Source organism: Vombatus ursinus, unplaced genomic scaffold (assembly GCF_900497805.2).
Source record: "Vombatus ursinus unplaced genomic scaffold, bare-nosed wombat genome assembly UNPS02010284.1, whole genome shotgun sequence".
Lineage (NCBI taxonomy): Eukaryota > Metazoa > Chordata > Mammalia > Diprotodontia > Vombatidae > Vombatus > Vombatus ursinus.
Window position 1 is genome coordinate 1,034,126 of NW_020950062.1, and position 18,893 is coordinate 1,053,018.

At 42.8% G+C, this 18,893-nt stretch overlaps 1 protein-coding gene across 1 annotated transcript in view; it reads right to left on the reverse strand.

Annotated features, from left to right (window-relative positions):
- ZHX2 (zinc fingers and homeoboxes 2) overlaps positions 1-18,893 on the reverse strand; it is a 200,774-nt gene that overhangs the window by 16,382 nt on the left and 165,499 nt on the right. The window contains exon 4 of the mRNA XM_027854067.1: positions 721-3,466. Coding sequence (XP_027709868.1) covers positions 725-3,247 — 2,523 coding nt within the window. The 5' untranslated portion in view covers positions 3,248-3,466 and the 3' untranslated portion in view covers positions 721-724. The remainder of the gene's footprint in view (positions 1-720; positions 3,467-18,893) is intronic.

The following is an 18,893-nucleotide window of genomic DNA, read 5'->3' on the forward strand; positions in this document are numbered from 1 at the left end:
GGTGTATGTGTATGTGCACATGTGTGTGTATATTATGTAGTATATTTTAAGTACGCTTATTCTTACGAAATGCACATATGAAATATATATCATAAGAATAAGCACATTTAAATCACAGGTCTAATAAGACATATAATATCTGTCTATATCTCTACTGTTGTCGTGATGGTTTAGATGTTTCAGTCGTGTCTGACTCTTTGTGACCCCATTTGGCGTTTTCTTGGCAAAGATACTGGAGTTGTTTGCCATTTCCTTCTCTAGTTCATTTTATAGATGAGAAAACTGAGGCAAACAAAGTTAAATGACTTGCCCAGGGTCACAAAGCTACTAAGTGTCTGAGGCCAGATCTGAACTCCTCAGTCAGGAATTTCCTGACTCCAGGCTGGTTGCTCTATCCACTGTGCCACCTAGCTGCCTTACATATTTATTATATATTGATTTAAATGTGTATTTAATATACTGATACCTAGCGATCTAGCTCTATGTGTATATAAACACACATGCCTATGTATACATACACACTTGCATATATGTGTGTGTGTATGTGTATATATCATACATAATAAAAATTGGACACATCCCACAGTCTCCCTCATTCATTTTCCCTAATGGAAACGTACCAATTGTTTAAAAAAAATAACAAAAGCGATTTCTCTCTGTGCCTCTGACTCTCTGCCTGGGAGCGATTTAGACAAGGTACTACTTCCAAGGCTGAATTACCTGTCTAAACGTGGCCAGTGTCTTCAGTTACACCTTCAGAATCAGAATCATAATTGGTCGATTCCGCTCGACCCTCTGGCGCTGCTTGACTCCAGCTATCTGTACAGTCTGAGATGCCATCGTCCTCCCCAACCGTCACCTCTACCCAGTCCACAACATCAGACTCCTCATTCTCATCACTGCCATGACCATCCCGGCTGTTACCTTCAGATCTGTCCGAAGCGGCCTCGGTTGTCTTGCCCGGCAAGGAGTCTTTGGTCTTTTCGCAACCCACTTTTGCCCTGGTCACCAGTTTGTCCAAATCCTCTTCACTCAGCTTTTTGTGGTCCTTGAAATACTGCTGAACCATCTCGCCCCCATTCTTTGGACTTTCAGCGAGGTGTGGTGTTCCCTTTCTCAGGACAGACTCATTACTGTGGCCATCCGTAGCATGCTGCTGCTGGTACTGGTCAATCCACTTTAAGGTTCCAGTCTTTAATGAACATCTGTTCTCTTTGAACCAACGCACAATTTCAGTTCTGACCAGACCAGTTTTTGCTGCTAACTGGTCGTATTCCTGTGGGGTGGGCCACTGGGTTCTTGCAAATGTACTCTTCAGGAGGTGAATTTGTTCCTGGTTCTTCATCATTGCTGGGGAGGGGCTAGAGAGAGAACTGGCCAGCTGGGCGCTAGAAAGCTGGTCTATCCGAGATAAAGTACCATTGGGGACTACTGCGTCTTTGCTCTTTTTGCTGGATCCCATGGAGTCTAAGACAGCTTGCTCCATGCTGTCCCTAAGCTTTCTCCTCTCTGAAAACCAGGTATCAATTTCTCTCCTGCTTAGCTTAGTTTCTGCTCGGAGCCGATCCAGTTCTCCTTGGGTGGGGAAAGAACTTTTCATGAAACTATCTTCCAGAACTTTAAGCTGACCCTGGGTTTTTTCTTTGAACTTTTGTGGGGCAAAGTCTGGGTACGCATGGTAGGAACGTCCGTGCCGAGCAGCCGCAATGGCCAACTGGTCTTTGGCGAGGGATTCGCTGGTGATATGCACGATGCCCCTTTGGCTCCTATACCTGTGATCACTGAACCACTTCTTGATGTCACTCCTGGCGAGGCCGGTGACCTCGATGAGCCGGTAGACTTCCGCATCATCAGGGAACTGACTCTGGAGGAAACTTGCTTTCAGCTCGGCTATCTGTTCCTTTGTCTTTTTCCGATCATTTGTTGTGGGCAGTATGGTGGGGGTTACCTTTGGTGGGGGCTCAGGAACCTGGGCCATGTGGGCCCGTTTGGGCTCTGGAGCCGCTTGGAGATTTGGTAAAGGTCTCTTCTGGCCATGATTGGTCACCCCCGCAACAGCAAGCGTGATGGGGGAGCACGAAACTGTCGATCCATTGGTCACCTGGGTCAAAACAAGACTGGTCTGGCCGAGGATCTGGCAAGGTAAAGCAGTCTGGATGATAGGCTGGGACATCTTGGTGGACGCCAACTGAGCTGGTAACACAGTGATAGTCTGGGGGACCGACTGGATCGTCCCGTTAAACATCTTCTTCCTCGCCTCTTCTACCTCTTCTGGAGACCAGCTTATACCGTGCTTCAAGCGCTGGGTGGCAAACCAGATTCTGATGTGCTCCTCAGGATGTTTGGAGGCAGCTGTCAACCACGACAGTTCTGCTTGTGTTGGGTAAGGGAACTTGTTGAAGGAGTTAATCATGGTGGCATTGGTGTCCAGGGCACAGTTATATTTGGTACTATTCAATGGGACAGGGACCTTGGGGACAAGATTAATATTTGGTGGTAGCTGTACAGAAGGCATCACGTGCCCGAGTGAGTCTTGGAGCAGCTCAATGCCGTTAAGCCTTGCGAAAGCCTCGGCAGCTTCCGTCACCACCCGGGCGGTGGCATTCCCTTCCATGTGGTTATCAGAACCACTTTCTTCTGGTTTCCGAGGTGCCTTCTTAGCATCAGCTTTGGGTTTCCCCAGTTTCATGATAGGCGTCTTACTCATAGAGATCCCGGGGTCGCTGTCGCCACTCCCCAGGCTGCCGCCACTGACAGTCACGCTATGGTTGGCTCCTTCGATGGACTGTTCTAAAACGGTTTGGTTATTGCGTTTAATCAACTTGAGCTTGAAGTTTGTCTCCCCAGGGTGGAACTTGGCATTGTGATCAGACAAGGAATCGTACTTTTTGGTGGTGAAGTTACATTCTGCACACACGTAGAGCGGGTTAAGGATCACGTTGGGATGCTGCATGTCCACGTGCTCCGTGAACTCGTTCAGGTTTTGTGTAGAGTATGGGCAGTATTTACACTCGTAACCCCCCTGCAGTTTTTTGGATTGGTTCTCTGCTGCTGACTTCACCTCCATCAATTCACTCTCTTTGGAAGAGCTCTCAGGCTCGGCGGTCCAACCATCTTTGCCAGAGTCAGGCTGGGGAGCTCCGACTTCTTTATCTTTGCCTCTGTCAACATCCTCGGGCACTCCCTGTTCTACGACTTGAGACGTCCGGACCATACACGGAGTTGTTGATTTTCTCTTGCTTGCCATAGTATCTGCCTGGTGTGCAATGTCTTATTTTATTTAGTTTTTGGGGGGGGGGGCGACAGTAAAATGTGGGGAATGAATGATCCAGAAGGACTTTGCTTTTGAAATGGCTTTGGCTTACTTCAAACGTGCAAGTCTGGTGTTTACGTTTTCAGAAGGATTTCAGCTCAGAAAATGGCTCCTGTCAACTTCATCCGCTAAACACATCAGACCACATTTTATCTGTGGGATAAGAACAAAGACAGGGTCAGTTTCTCTTCGTGGTGCATTTAAATATTTAAAAAATAAATAAGCATTTATCTGAGTTGCTCCCATAACCCATCCCAATTGCCACCTCAATAACTAGGTAACCACAAAAAAGGTTTAGGGGAGTGGGGGTTCCAACCAAGAACAATCCATTTTGTGGGAAGAAAGGAGAAAACAGGCCCAAAACAAGGAATAGGGATCACAATGATCATTCCACAGCTCAGGAGAAGATAGGACAAAAAACAAGAAAGGTGTTGAATGCTTCCCTTTGGAAGGATGGTGTGGGGAATGCTGGGGAAGGAGAGAAGCATCGGGGGAACCAGAAGATCTCCACTCTTGTGTGCCTGATGATTCTATCTGGTTCAAGAGGGCAGAACCAGGAACAAGCAATGGTGGCCAAAAGGTAAGTGTGGCTCTGACAATTAGAGCTATCCTGAAGTGGACGGGAGGAGTAGGAACTCTCAGTGGATGTCTTTAGCATAGAGCCTAGATAACGGACCATTGGATATGTTACAGGGGGAATTCCTCTTGGGTAGGGGGTGGATTAAGTGGCAGCTGGGTCCCCTGTGATTCTCCAATCCTGTGACTAATTTGAGGTACCCGACATGAGACATTAGCTTTGCATCACTGGCTACTGGAAAGAGCACTGGACAGTCAGAAGACCTAAATTCAAGTTTAGGCATCCAGGCCCCCTTAGAAAAGTCACTTAAGTTTCCTTGGCCTCATTTTTCTCACCTACACATTAGGGATAATAATAAGTTGTACAACCTATCACACAAGATCCTGGTTTGTTCTGGTCTAGACATGATTTCTCCTTTGTAATGCAGGAAGGTGTCTGAGGACACTAACAAGTCAGATAATTTGCCCCCGGTCAGGTGGTGTCAGGACCTGAACATGGCTTTTCATGACTCCAAGGACAGCCCCTATGCCCCACTGTCTCACTGGGTTGTTGTGGCAGCTAGGTGGTATGACAGACCCGGACTCAGAAAGATCCAAGTTCAAATCTAGACTTAGACACTTACTAGCAGTGTGGCCCTGAGCAAGTCACTTAAGTTCTGTCTGCCTTAATTTCTTCCTTTGTAAAATAGGGATAGTAATAGCACCTTCCTCACAGGGGTGTTATCAATAAAAATAAGATAATATAAGTAAAGTACTTTGTAAATCTTGAAGTACTAGATAAATGTTGGCTATTATGGTAGGAATGCAGTGAGCTAACGCACACAAATGCATTTTGTAAACTGCAAAGCCCCGTAGAAATTCCAGCTATTATGTTATTTTGACAGCTATTATGTTAGACAAGCTAGGTGGCAATGTGGACAGAGCACTGGAGACAGGAAGAATGGAGTTCAAATTTGGCCTCAGCCACTTACTAGCTGTGTGACTCTCAGCAAGTCACTTATCCTCTCTCTGCCTCAATTTCCTCATCTGTAAAATGGGGATAACAACAGCATCTACACCTTGCAGGGTTGTTGTGAGGATCAAATGAGATAATATTTTTAGGAAGAGCTTAGCACAGCACCTGGTAATCAGCAGGTGATTAATAAATGCTTGTTCCCTCCCTCCCTCCATTTTGAGCATTCTTTCGAATGGCTGGAAACAGCTTTCTGCTTCAAGTCTTTCCTGACTCTGATCCATTTACCACTCTGCTGCCAAAGGGATAGTCCTAAAGCACAAATCGAACCATATGACATCCCTACATAATAAACTCCAGTAGTCCCCTATCACCTTTGGGAATAGATATAAAGCTTTTTACAATGTGGCTCCAACATTGTCTTTCCAGCCTTTTGTATACTCCCTTCGGTCTAGCCAACTGGGCCTTGCTGTTTCTCATTCACAGCAATGTAATTCCCACCACCATCCCTTTGCATGGGCCCTCCTCCATGCCTGGAATGCCCTCCCTCCTCACTTCCATCTCTGAGAATCCCTAGCTTCCTTCAAGGCTTAGCTCAAATACCATCTTAATTAAACAGGAGGCCTTTCTGGATCCTGCCTGTTCTCCTCCCCTCCCCTATAACTCTCTATTTTTAGACAGGTGGTGGCACAGTAGACAGAGCGCTGGGCTTGGGGTCAGTGAGGTTTATGTTCAAATCCCGTCTCCCACAGGCTGTGTGACTCTGGGCCAGTGACTTTGCTTCTCTCAGCCTCGGTTTCCTCATCTATAAAATGGGGATAATAATAGTACCTTCCTCTCAGGGTTGCTGTGAACATCAAATGATGTAACATATATAAAAGCACTCATATGTTGTTATTCAGTCGTTGTTTGTTGTGTCCAACTCTCTGTGATCCATTTGGGTTTTCTTGGCAAAGATACTAGAGTGGTTTGCCATTTCCTTCTCCAGCTCATTTGACAGATTAAGAACTGAGGCAAACAGGGTGAAATGACTTGCCCAGGTTCACACAGCTAGTAAGTGTCTCAGAACAGATTTGAACTCAGGAGGATGGGTCTCCTTGACTTCAGGTGTGGCGCTCTATCCACTGCACCACCACCTAACACATAGTACATGCTTTAGAAAAGTTTGCGGATTGATTGGCTGATCCCAGGTGTTACGTGCAAAGACACATGGCTTCAGGGCCTTTGAGGCAAACCACTTCTTTAGCTCAGGTATAGACTGGTCAATGGATGAAACAATAAAGAATCACCTAACAAGTTACTTCAGTCACATTAAACCTGTGTTCACCGAATCACTCCTTGAACTTTGGGCCAGACTTGCTAGTGTCTCTAAATTAGGTTAACAGCAAACTGTGTACTGACAGAAAAAAAAAAATACTTCACTTAAATTAGACACCTAATTGTCTCTCATGCGCTCTTTTAGTGGCTGGCGAAATCAGTCTTATTCCAGTGACTGGACCATTGCCTCTCATGGATCATAGGACTTGCAGGAAAGATAACTGGGGAATTAGGTGAGGTTGGAGGGAAAAAAAAACAAAACAAAAAAAAATACAGAACATCGTATGTGGTTAAAGTAGATATATGTGTGTGCTTGTTTTTTTCTCTTCTAAGAGTTTAGTTTTCCACCCAGGAATCCAGGCATTATCTTTCACTTCTACTTTACTAGGATATCTTTACTTGTCACATTAAATCTGTCCCAAGTGACTCCTGGAGAGGTGACATTTTTAATTTCAACCCACGCATTTCTTTCATTCTGGGCAGATGAGTAGAAAGTAGAGACAAGAATCCAGAGAGGATCACGGTCCAAGTTGGGAAAGAACTAGAATCAGACCCTGGTTCAAATCCCACTGAGATTCACCGCCAGTGTGACTTTGGGCAGATCGCTCGACTGTCCTGGGCTTTTGTTTCCTCACCTATAAAACCAAGGGGTTGGGATACGTGGCCTCTGAGCTTCCTTCCAGATCTAGATTGATATCCAATCGATGATCTAAGATCAATAAATGAAGTCCAAGGGAGCCAGGGTTTGGGTCAACATTTGGAAGAATTTCTTAATGACTTTTCCTAACGTCTTATGGGGCAGTTCAGTGTCTACCTGTCCTTCCCTACTCTGTTGTTATTCTGAGAACAAGGTTTTTCCCACACCAATGACACAGGCATTCTGGCCCTGTGACATTTCTTGCCCTCCCCCCAAAGTGGCCTGCAGTCTTAGGGGCCAGAGGAAATAGGTCAAAGAGCCCAACAGAACCCGTCTCCAAGCAGATGACACATGGCTTGGTTGTCAGGACGAGGAAAATGCCCCTGACATTTGAACTCTCTGATGAAGCATTTTTAGGTTGTGAGACAGTGAGCAGTCAGACTTTGGAGGTGCTCGACACATTAACCTAACAGGGACTGGGGAGGAGCCTAGGACGGTCAAACTGAGCACCCCATACCCTAGAGGGACCTGTCAGCTTTCATCCCCCAAAGGAGCAACGTGCCAGATTTCAAAGCTTCCCACCTCATGGCTTTGGAGGGGGTGCCACTTCTAATTGAATGGCTTTTCCCTGGAACTGTCAGGGAAAATCACAGTGCTGTCTGGGAGCCTGCAAAGGATATGTCCTGTCAAGGGATCAAAGCCACCCAAAGGAGGCTTGGCTTTGATGTATGTGGAGGGGCAGAGCCCTGCAGGTCCCCTCTCTACACACAAGGGGAAGGGGAACCATCAGGAAAAGGGGTGGAGGAGTAGAAACCAGTGGCTCGAGCTACTGTTCCCAGCCCCCAGCTCTCTTCTCATAGGACCAAAGAATAGGTAGTGAGCCTAGAGACCATGTACATTCAATCCCTTCATTTTACAATGGAGCAACCTGAGGCCACTGTCACCCAGGTACTCAGTGTCAGACGTGGGATTTGAACCCGAGTCCTCTGACTTCAGGTTACTCTGATCATTCTATTTCTGGCCTTAATCTCCCTTCTTTTTTTCCATCTGTGAAATGGAGACCGGTTTGTAACTTGTAATAAAAACCACTGGTAACTATAAGTTGAATCTTTAGTTTTCTAAGTGTTGTTTCATCGCATAAAGAACATGAGCAGGGACTATGTTATTTTTTTCTATTTATATCCTCAGGAGATGGGGAAGGGAATACGCATTTATAAAGCACCTACAATGTGCCAGGCATGATGCTGTGTGATTTACAAATGTTATCTCATTCAATTCTCACAAAAGCTTTGGGAGGTAGGTGCTATCATTATCCCCATTGTAAAGCTGAGGTAACTGAGGCAAACAGAGGTTACAAAGCTTATATCTAAGGCCAGATTTGAACTCAAATCTTCTTGATTCCACGCCTATCACTCAATTCACTGCACTGTGCAGTTACATTTTTTTTTTTATTTCAGTTTCAGTAGTTCTTTGTCACATCTGACTCTTCATGAGCCCATTTGGGGTTCTCTTGGCAGAGATACTGGAGTGGCTTGCTATTTCCTTCTCCAGCTCATTTTACAGATGAGATAACTGAGGCAAACAAAATTAAATGACTTGCCCAAGGTCATTAAGTGTCTGAGGCTGGGTTTGAACTCAGAAAGTTGAGTCTTTCTGACTCCAGGCCCGGTGCTCTATCCACTGCACCACCTAACTACAACTACATCTTTTGGACAGCTCTAAATGTCAGAAGTTTTTCTAACATCAAGCATGAACACTATAGATCAGAATTCAGGAGAAATGTTTAATCTACTTAAAATAACAAAAAACTTAAAGGAATTTACTGCCAAGAAAGATGATTTGTACTTTTTTTTTTTTTTTTAAGGCAGCTGGGGTTAAGTGACTTGCCCGGGGTTACACAGCTAGTGAGCGTTGTGTGTCTGAGGCAGGATTTGAACTCAGGTCCTCCTGACTGCAGGGCTGGCGCTCTATCCATTGCACCAGCTAGCTGCTCCCCCACTGCACCACCTAGTTTCCCCAGGATTTGTACTTTCGGAACGGCAGGATCCATCCTCAGAGGGGTCTCTCCCTCCCCCTTCCCTGATTGCTCCTTTGGTCTTTATTACACATGAGCTGTTGCGACCATGGTCAGAACTTAAAGGCATCAGAATCACCATTATCACCATATACTCAAACACCGCCAATCAAATGAATCTTATCGGTTCACTAAAGTAGGCCTGCTTTGACGTCTGATGCCTCATTGTGTTATGGAAGCAATATGGTAAGGATGGAAAGACCTATGGCCAGGGGTGTGCTGGTAAAGGTTTTAACAACCAGATCTGTGAAAATACACAACCCACTTTTAAGTTTCATCTGCATTATTAACATTTTCTCCATCACATTCTTAAGCCTAGACAATCAACAAAACAATCCAGCCCCGATTTGTAGTATTGGCTTATTTCTGAGTTGTAAATGCTCACACTGAAAAAATCAACCATGGACTCTCGTGAGCCCATATGAGCTGGCTTCAGCTTCAGCACATCCCTGCCTCTGGCTTGGGGGTCAGAGGACCTAGCACCAAGTCTTGCTTCTTCTACTTACAATGTAGGCAAGGTCGCTTAATCTCTCTGAGACTCAGTTTCCTCATCCATAATAGAAGGTAGTTGAACTACCGGCTTTGAAAGTCTCTTCCAGAGCAAAACTTATGCTCTCGTGTCAGTACATAAGCTTTGGAAGGGTTTTTTTTTTTTTTTTACCAGAATTAAATTATCACAGAATCTCAGAGTTGGAAGGGACCTCCACGTCACTTAGTCTAACCTGCACCTGAATAGGAATCCCTTGTACAACATCTCCCTACAAGTGCCAAATAAGCCTTTGCCTGAAGACTTCTGAGGTAGCCCATCCCCACATCTGACCAGTTCTAATTACTAGGAAGTTTACAGCTATCCAATGTCAAATAGATGGTGACCCCAGGACCAGAACAGATAAATTCATGAGTATTTCCCCTCAATTTAACATCATAGCATCCCTATCTCCTCCACCTCTAGTTTTGAAAGGTTTGGGCCAGGAGCTAATGCTACTCTCATAAATTTTTCCTCTTTTAACATTCAAAGAAAATAGTACTAAGTAGTTTCAGAGAGTCATGAAGACCTTTTGGATCTCATTCTAGTGCCTTGCATGAAATCAGTGATTAATCGATGGTTAAGAGCTTGCTAAATTTGACTTCTGAATTTAGTACTGTACAGTGCTAACAATACTGCCTTACAGCACCACAGCGCTCTACAATTAATAACATATTTTCTCACCGTTTGATTTGATTTGTACAACCACCCCAGGAAGAGTCAGTAGTATCACACCTATTTTACAGATGAGGAAAACAAGGCTCAGAGAGACTTGTCCAATGTTAGAGAGAAAAGGAGTGATTGCCATAGATCTTGAACTCAAGTCTTCGGACTCAGAAGCACAGTCTTCTCTCTGTAGGACCACAGTGCTTCTCATATCACATTAGGAAACATGTCTAAAACCCCACTAAACCTAACTTATTGGGATATTCTTGTCAGCTCAGTAAATAGAAATACAAATTTATGCATTTCTAGGGGCAATGCTTTTTACAGATGAGGAAACTGAGCCAAACAAAATTAAGTGACTTGCCCAAGATCACATAGTCATTAAGTGTTTGAGGCTGGGTTTGAACTCAGAAAGTTGAGTCTTTCTGACATCAGGCCTGGTGCTCTATCCACTGCAACAATAGTATTCCATGAGTGTTATTCTTTGGAACCATGGGCATCTCTCTTCCCTTCTTTGGGACTCAGTTTTATCCATCTGTGAAATAAAAGGGTTGGCTATTTGGTGATTTCATGCTGCCAGCTCCCCTTCTCTAGAAAGGGATTCAGGGTCAAAGCAGGGGTGTGGATGACTTTACTGTCCCCTTGCCTTAGGAGATCACATTTGGTAAGGGTGGGAAGTACCACCAAGCATTCAGAGTCTTGGCTGCCCGGCATAGCTATCCCAATGCCACCCATGAACTTGAGGGCAAAATTCTCACTTACGTACATTAGAAAGACAGCAGGGTCTAATACATGTAATTAGGGAACTAGCACTCAAGGACTGAAGGAGGAAAGGGGGAGAGAAGTTGGAGGTGACTCTAAATTGGGGAACAGACCTTTGTGTCTTCCCCATAGCATCATGGGCCTAAAGGAGTTCTCTACCCCACAGCAAGAGACTTTGTAGAAAAACATCCATCTGGATTCTGAATCAGCAAAGTTGTTATAACCCAGACCTGCAAGTAATTTATCCTGTCTGACCTCTGGTCAGCCCCTCTTCTGTGCCTCCATGTCCTTATCTACCAAGAGGGTTGGACATGATGATCTTTGAGGTTCCTTCCAGAGTTAAGACTACGATTCTTTCTCTCTACAGTCAATCAATAAATCAATCAATAAACATTCATTAAATGCCTACTGTGTGCCAGGCACTGTGTTAAGCCCTGGGGATACAAAAAAGGCAAGACAGTTAACACATGATTGAACATAGAACACATGATTGAATTCAACAAACAGTTTTTATACATGCAAAGCACCATGCTAAGTGCTGGGAAAGATATAACACATGCATAAAACACGATCGCTGCTTTTAGATGAATTTGAGTCTAGTACAGAGACAGCGCAGCATAGTGGAAAGACAGCTGGTCTCAGAGTCAGGAAGACCCGAGTTTAAATTTGGCCTGGGACATTTACTATCTGTGTGACTCTGGGCTAGTCACTTAACTTCTGTCTCCCTCAAACTTCCTCAAATGTAAAATGGGATTAATAATAGTACCTAGCTTCCAGGGCATTGTAAGGATTAAAGGACATGTCTATAAAATGCTTATCACAGTTGCCTGGTACACAGTAGATGGTGAATAAATCCTTTTTCCTCCCTTCTCAGTATTCCAAATAACTTTCTTAGACTGTAGTTCTCAGAGAAGATGGTGTGTTAAGAAAAAAGCATCAGTCTTTGTAGTATAATGGAGAGGGTGCTGAACTTGGAGGACAGGAAATCAGGAAGTTCTGGGTTCAAATCCTATTTCTGATACTTAGTGGAGGTCAGTTAACAAGCATTTATTAAGCCCTTACTATGTTCCAGGTGCTATGCTAAGTGTTGGGGATATGAAGAAAAAAAAAATCCCAAAAAACCCCCAAAAAACCCCACAGGCCTAGCCTTGGAGAAGCTCCCCCATTCTAATGGGAAGAGAAAACCTGCAAACAACCGTGTGTACAAACATAATAATAATAGTTGGCATTTACATAGCACTTTAAGGTTAATAAAGTACTTTACAAATATTACCTTATTTTATTCTCACAACAACCTAGTAAGGTAGGCGTTACTTGTCCCCTCGCTTTACAGATGAGGAAACTGAGGCAGAGAGAGGTGAAATGACTTGCCTAGGGTCATACAGCAATAACTGTCTGAGGTCAAATTTGAATTCAGGCCTTCCTAAGGGAAGGCACTAGTCCCAGACTGAAAGGGCACTAAGGGGAAGTCACAATCTTCTTGGACCTCAATTTCCTCTTTTATAAAGTGGGAGTTAATAATATCTCCCAGGTCTGTTCTGAGGATCCAGGGAGATAGTGTATGTGTACTTTGCAAACTTTAAAGTGGGCTATACATTAGCTATCACTATTATTAAAATACTGTAAGTGTGTTAGAGAGATATGAGCAAAATGCCATTAGAATGTGCTCCTGCTCCTTGAGGGAAAGGACTGTTTGTATCCTTAGTGCTTAGTCCTTGGTGCCTGGCACCAAGAAAATCCTTAATAGTTTTTTTTAAAATTCATTTATACCTGGTTCAAAGAAAAATGACAGGGGAATGACGAGGAAATCAGGGAAGCCATTTCTTTGACTTGTGTTAAAAGGCATGGTTATCAACTTCCCTCTCTCCTTTCACACTACCTGCCTACACACATATACAAGGTAGTTGTAAAGAAAGCATTTTATTAACCACAAAGTTTGCCATAAGTGTGACCAAAAATCCCTCTGAGATTCTGCTTCAGGTAAAATTGACCTCACAGGTCCCTTCCAACTTTGAGGTTTTAGCATTCTATGATAGTGAATCAGTCAGTCAATAAACATTTATTAAGTGCCTACTACGTATCAGGCACTATGCTGAGTGTTGGGGTACAAATAAAGGTTGAAAAACAAGCTGCCCTTAAGGAGCTCACAGTCTAACAGAGGAGATAACATGCAAAGACCTATGTACAAACCAACAGAGGGAAAGCATTAAGATTAAGGAGGACTGAAAAGGTGGGACTTCAGATGAGATGTGAAGGACTCCAGAGAAGATGACGAGTGACAGCATTCCAGGCACGGGGACAGCCAGTGAAATCACACAAGTCAAGAGATCTAGTCTCTCCTAGGAGGAAACACAAGGAGGTCAGGGTCTCCTTGTGGAGTATGTGAGTGGGAGCAGGATGTAAGAAGACTGCAAAGGTAGGAAGGAGCCAGCTTATGAAGGGCTTTAAAAGTCAAACAGAGGATGTTATATTTGATCTGGGAAGTAACAGAGAGTCAGTAGAGTTCATTGAGTTAGTTCTATGACAGTGAATCAGTTAATAACTCCTTTTTCCATGTTATACCATGTCCTATCCCAACTACACTCTTCTCTTTCTTCCATTCTTCATGCACTCTCTCTTTCTCTCTCCTCCCTCTTCTTCCTCTCCCCATTCTCAGACTTATCTTTCACCTTCACTAAAAGTAAAAGGTAGAGGGCTCCTCCTCACCATAGGTATGACTGCAGGCCAGGAATGCTATAGAAGGGATCCTTCAGATTGGACTACACGGATTCTTTGATCCCTTACAACTCTTGATTTGTCAGTAATTCAAAAGAAGAATGAATAAGACAGATACCACAAGGCCAAATTTTTAGTTTGTTTTTGATTCATAAGATCTCCTCAATGCCTGAGATTTCTTTCCCCCTCTCCTTTCAGAAAGAATAATAACTACATGCACACATAATCACAAAGACACACAATCAGACTTCAGGGCTTGGAGGAGAATGATATACTCCTAAAAGAAAAATCCTGCTGAGATTGAAAGAAAAAAAGAAATCAATTTTAGTTTTATATGCCACAAAAATAAATAAATAAGGTGCTATCAAATGTTTAGACGTTCCTACTAGGATTTACAATCTGTCAACACTGGTGATCAAAATATTGAGCGAGGCCAAAAGACTTCAGGGATTTATTTTATAGACAACCCTACAGAATCTTTTCATTTGCTCATTTTTCAAGCTTCGAGGCGTGCTTCATCTTCCTATGGTAGATGGAGGATAGAGGAGGAGGGGATCACAAAAGGGTTCATGTAGAAAGGGCTCATCTGAGCTAAAGAAACTAGGGATACTAAGAGGGTGAGCTGGGAAAGGATCAAATTGCAAGTCTGAGGAACAGTCAATAAGAAGGCATGGAAATGAAAGATAGATCGATCTTTCAGAGGAATGGTCAGAAGGCCATTTTGGCTGAACTGTAGTGTACATGAAGCAAGTAATACATAATAAGGCTGGAAAGGAAGGTTGGGGCCAGGTTGTGATAAGTTTTAAATGCCAAGTAAAAACATTTATGTTTGATTCTTGAAGTAACAGGAGTTTAGCAACCAGGGGAATAATGTGGTCAAATCTACATTTTAGGATAGTTTGGAATGAGGAGAGACTAATGGGCAAAGAGACCAATTAGGTTATTGCAACAGCCTAGCCAAAAGTAATGATGACCTTAAATGTGGGTCTGCGTGTGAGAATGAAGGACAGCTAGGGGGTGCAGTGAATACCGTGCTGTGCCTGGAGTCAGAAGACTTCCTTCTGAGTTTAAATCTGGCCTCTTATACATACTAGCTGTATGACCCTCAGCAAGTCACTTAACCCTGTTTGCTTCAGTTTCCTCATCTGTAAAATAAGCTGGAGAAGGAAATGGCAAACCACTCCAGTATCCTTGCCAAGAAAACCCTAAGTGAGGTCACAAAGAATCAGACTCTACCGAAAAAACAACTCAACAACAACAGCAAAGTGGGAATGAAAAGAGCAAGATCACAAAAATCTCTCTCCTTTCTAAAGGAGTTCAGCACCTGCCTCAGTCTACTTCTCCTGTCTACACACATTAGATGTTTAATAAGTGTTTGCTCTCTCACTTGGGAGACTTCAATATACATACAGATGTACTCTCAAACTCTATTCAACTTCTTTGTGGGCCCTAAGAAGCACCTTCATCCCACTTCTGTCACACAGAAAAACCCTTCTCTTTGATTTCACCATCACCTGTAAGCGTTCTCTCGCCATGATCCAGAACTCTGAAATTCTTCATTCTGGTCACACAACTTCCCATCTTTACATCTATCCTGCTGCTCACTCTTCGTGGACCTACCCTTCATCTTCCTCACAACCTCGACTCACTCCACCTCTTCCCTATAGTTAAATAATTCAACCATACACCATCTTCTCCCCTGGAATCCTTTGCCCCTTACCCTATTACCACTCATGCTTTGCCAAGCCCCAAGATTCCCTACTCACCCTCTGTTGAGAACTGCTGGAAGGAATCACACATTCAGACTAGATTAAGTACAAATTTGTTATTTACCCTGACCCAGGAGCTCAACAGACACTCCTCACATCAGCTGTTCCAGATTTTCTCTTCTCTCTTTAGGCCTTCTTTACCATCTTCCCTCCTTCCTCCTACAGCAGAGGACCTCATCTCCTACTTTACTGAGAAAACAGAGGCTACATTCCCTGGCCTGCTGTGTTCCCTCTCATCTACAACTCAAAATCCCTCTGCATCACCCCCGATTCTTCCCTCCATCTCTGCTCTTCTCCTTACTAAGGTCACAACCTTTACACCTGCTCTTGACTTCACTCTCTTTTCTCTCCTCTGGTACGTCGGCCTGTTCATCATCCCTCACCTTTCTCTCATCTTCAATCTTCCCTTCCTTAGTATCTACAAACATACTCAGGTTTTCCCCATCTTTAAAAATCCTTCAGTTGACCTTGCCATAAGACTATCATCTTATACCCCCTTTTTCTATTTCCAAAACTTCCCATTCACTTCTCGATCCTCTACAATCTCACATCTGACCCACAACTACATGGAAATTGCAATCTCCCAGGTTACAAACAATTTCTTAATTGCAAAATGTAATAGCTTTTCTCGATTCTTATCCTGCTTTGACCTATCTGTAGCATCTGATTTAGCTGACCATATGTTCTCTTTTCTGGGTTTTCCTGACACAGTTTTCTCCTGGTTTGTCTACTGATATGCCTGTTCCCTCTGAACATTAGCCATGACTATTCTATGACTCTGTCTAGAGCCCTGTCTCTAGACCCCCTTCCCTTGGAAAGCTCATCACCTCTCAGAGTTTCAGTGATCTATATGCAGATGACTTCCAAATCTACATCTCTTAGCACTCCCATAATAGCTATCAGCAGCCTTCAGAACATCTCCATCTGGATGTCCTATAGGCATCTCAAACTCATCATGTTTGAAATGAGCAGAATCAAGAGAATATTGTATATAGTAACAGCAATACTGTTTTAAGAATAACTTTGAACAACTAATTTTGACTATTACTAATACCCAATAAACTACAAAGGACCTATGAAGGAAGATGCTATCTGCATCCACAGAAAGACTGATAAACACATGTATAGAATGATTTTACATTATCTATATCTATATCTATATCTATATATATATACAACATACATATTTGTATCTAATGGTAGCCATCTCTAGGGTGGGGAGATGAAAGAAAAAAAGGGAAAAAATAAAGTTATGTGATAATTAATTATATGTTTCAAAGTAACAGTGAATTGTACACAATTGATTTACAGTTTGATGTGTAATCATTTTTTTCCTATTCTACTATGTTATGGAAATGCTTGCTTTATTTCTTAAGTTGAGAATAAAATAAATAAAATTTTTAAAGAGAATAAAAAAAAAGAAAACAAGTCAATACTGTCTCCCCTAAAACAGCCCCTCCTCCAAACTTTGCTGTTTCTGTTGAGGGCATGACTGTTTTTATACTGATTCTGGTTCCCAACCTCAGAACTATTCTCAAGTGTTTCTTCTCCCTTACCCACCATATGGAATTATTTGCCAAGTTTTTGTCACTTTCACCACCATATTCACATAACATTCTTAAATTTTGCCAGGAATATAAGTCACGCTCACTCCTCAATGCTTTGCAGACTCATTCTCTTTTCTTTTTGAAGAACTGGGACATTTGCCCATGTCCTTCTGCACATCTGACAAAAGGGCTCCACCCAAAGTACCCTTCTGACATTACCAATGAAGCATCCAGGCTGGCCATCTGTTATTGGTCCTCTCCTGTCTGACTGTCTGACTAGTCTACTTCCTTTTCTGGTTTTGCTTCTACATATAATAAGCACCTAATAAGTGCTGAATTTTAATTAGTTGCTTTTGCAAGAATATCCTCTATGGTGAGGTTCTTTTTGTATCATGGTCCCCTTTGGCAGTGTGGGGAAGCCTATGGACCCTGTCTCAGAATAATGATTTTAAATGCATAAAATACACAGGCTTACAAAAGAAACCTATAATATAGTTCTCCAAATATTTTTCTGATCCAATCTATCCATGGATTCCTGGAGGGTCTGTAAACTCCAGGTTAAGACCTTGCTTATCTAGCCTCTGCTTTACTAGTATTCATGTCTATCTGTCTGTATGACTTCCTGGGGCTGAACCGTAATAATGATGGCAAGCACCATCTTTGCAAGGCCAAATGAAGTGGGAGTTTCCTACATCCAGTGTGGGGCTCAGAAACCTGTCTAGTCAAGTTCAAACTAAACTCTGGACTGTTTTTTTTTTCTTTTTCTAGATAAGCAAAAGAAGTGGTACATGCCTACAGGTGCTTTAGTGTTTGGGCTCTGAATTTCTCTTTTGCCATTGTCTGTATCAACTTTCACCTCTCCCTCTGTCAATGTACTTAGCTAGGATTAGCTCTTGGCCTGCAGGAAGTTCACAGAAGCTCAGGATAAGGCAGAGACTTGATTCAATATCAGGTTCCTCTCTGTAGTCTCTGATTACCGGTGCCTCATGATATCTCTGCTTTCTTAACTATCCAGTATGTCTGCTGCTAATGATGTATCTTTCAACCCTTGCCTTACCTACCTAGAGTTTAAAAGACGAAACCATTGACCCTTAGAATTAGAAGTGACTTCTGAGGTCATCTGGTCTAACCACAGCCCAAATCAAGAACTCGGTCAATAATATCCTCCTCCTAAAGTGGTTACCCAGATGAGCCGAGCTTGGCCTGAAGACCTCCAACGAAGAGAAGTTCAGAACTCCCTAAGGCAATTCATTCCATTTTTGGACAGCTCTAACGGTTAGGTACCCACCCCCCCAAGCTGAAATTTACTTCTCTCTTCTGCTTATTGGTTACTAGTTCTATAGCATTTTTTTTTGCCTTTTTATTTATTTATTTTTAGTTTTCAACACTCACTTTTATCAGATTTTGAGTTCCAATTTTTTTTTTCCCTCCCTCTCTTCCCCTCTCCCTAAGACAGTATGCAATCTGATATAGGCTATACATGTACAATCATAATAAATATATTTCCATATTAGTTATGTTGTGAAAGAAGAATCAGAACAACAGGGCAAAACCACAGGAAAGAAAAAAGAAAAACAACAAAAAAAGAGAAAATAGTATGCTTCAATCCGCAGACTCCACAGTTCTTTCTCTGGATGTCGATAGCATTTTCCATCATGAGTCTTTTGGAATTATCTTAGATCATTACATTGCTGAGAAGAGCTAAGTCTATCAAAGTTGGTCATCGCACAATGCTATTGCTGCTGTGTGCAATGTTCTCCTTGTTTTGCTCACTTCATTCAGCATCAGTTCATGTAAGTCTTTCCAGGTTTTTCTGAAATCTGCCTGCTCATCATTTCTCATAGAACAATAGTATTCCATTCCATTCATATCACACCTAGATCTATAGTCTAAGCCCAAGAAGACCCGAGTCCACTGCCCTCTCCCATAAGACAGTCCTTCAAATTCTCAAGTCCATTTTAAAAGCATTTTCAAGTCAACTAGCATTTATTGAGTGCCTACTATGTGCAATGTGCTGAGAACAGAAAGAAAGAAAAAAC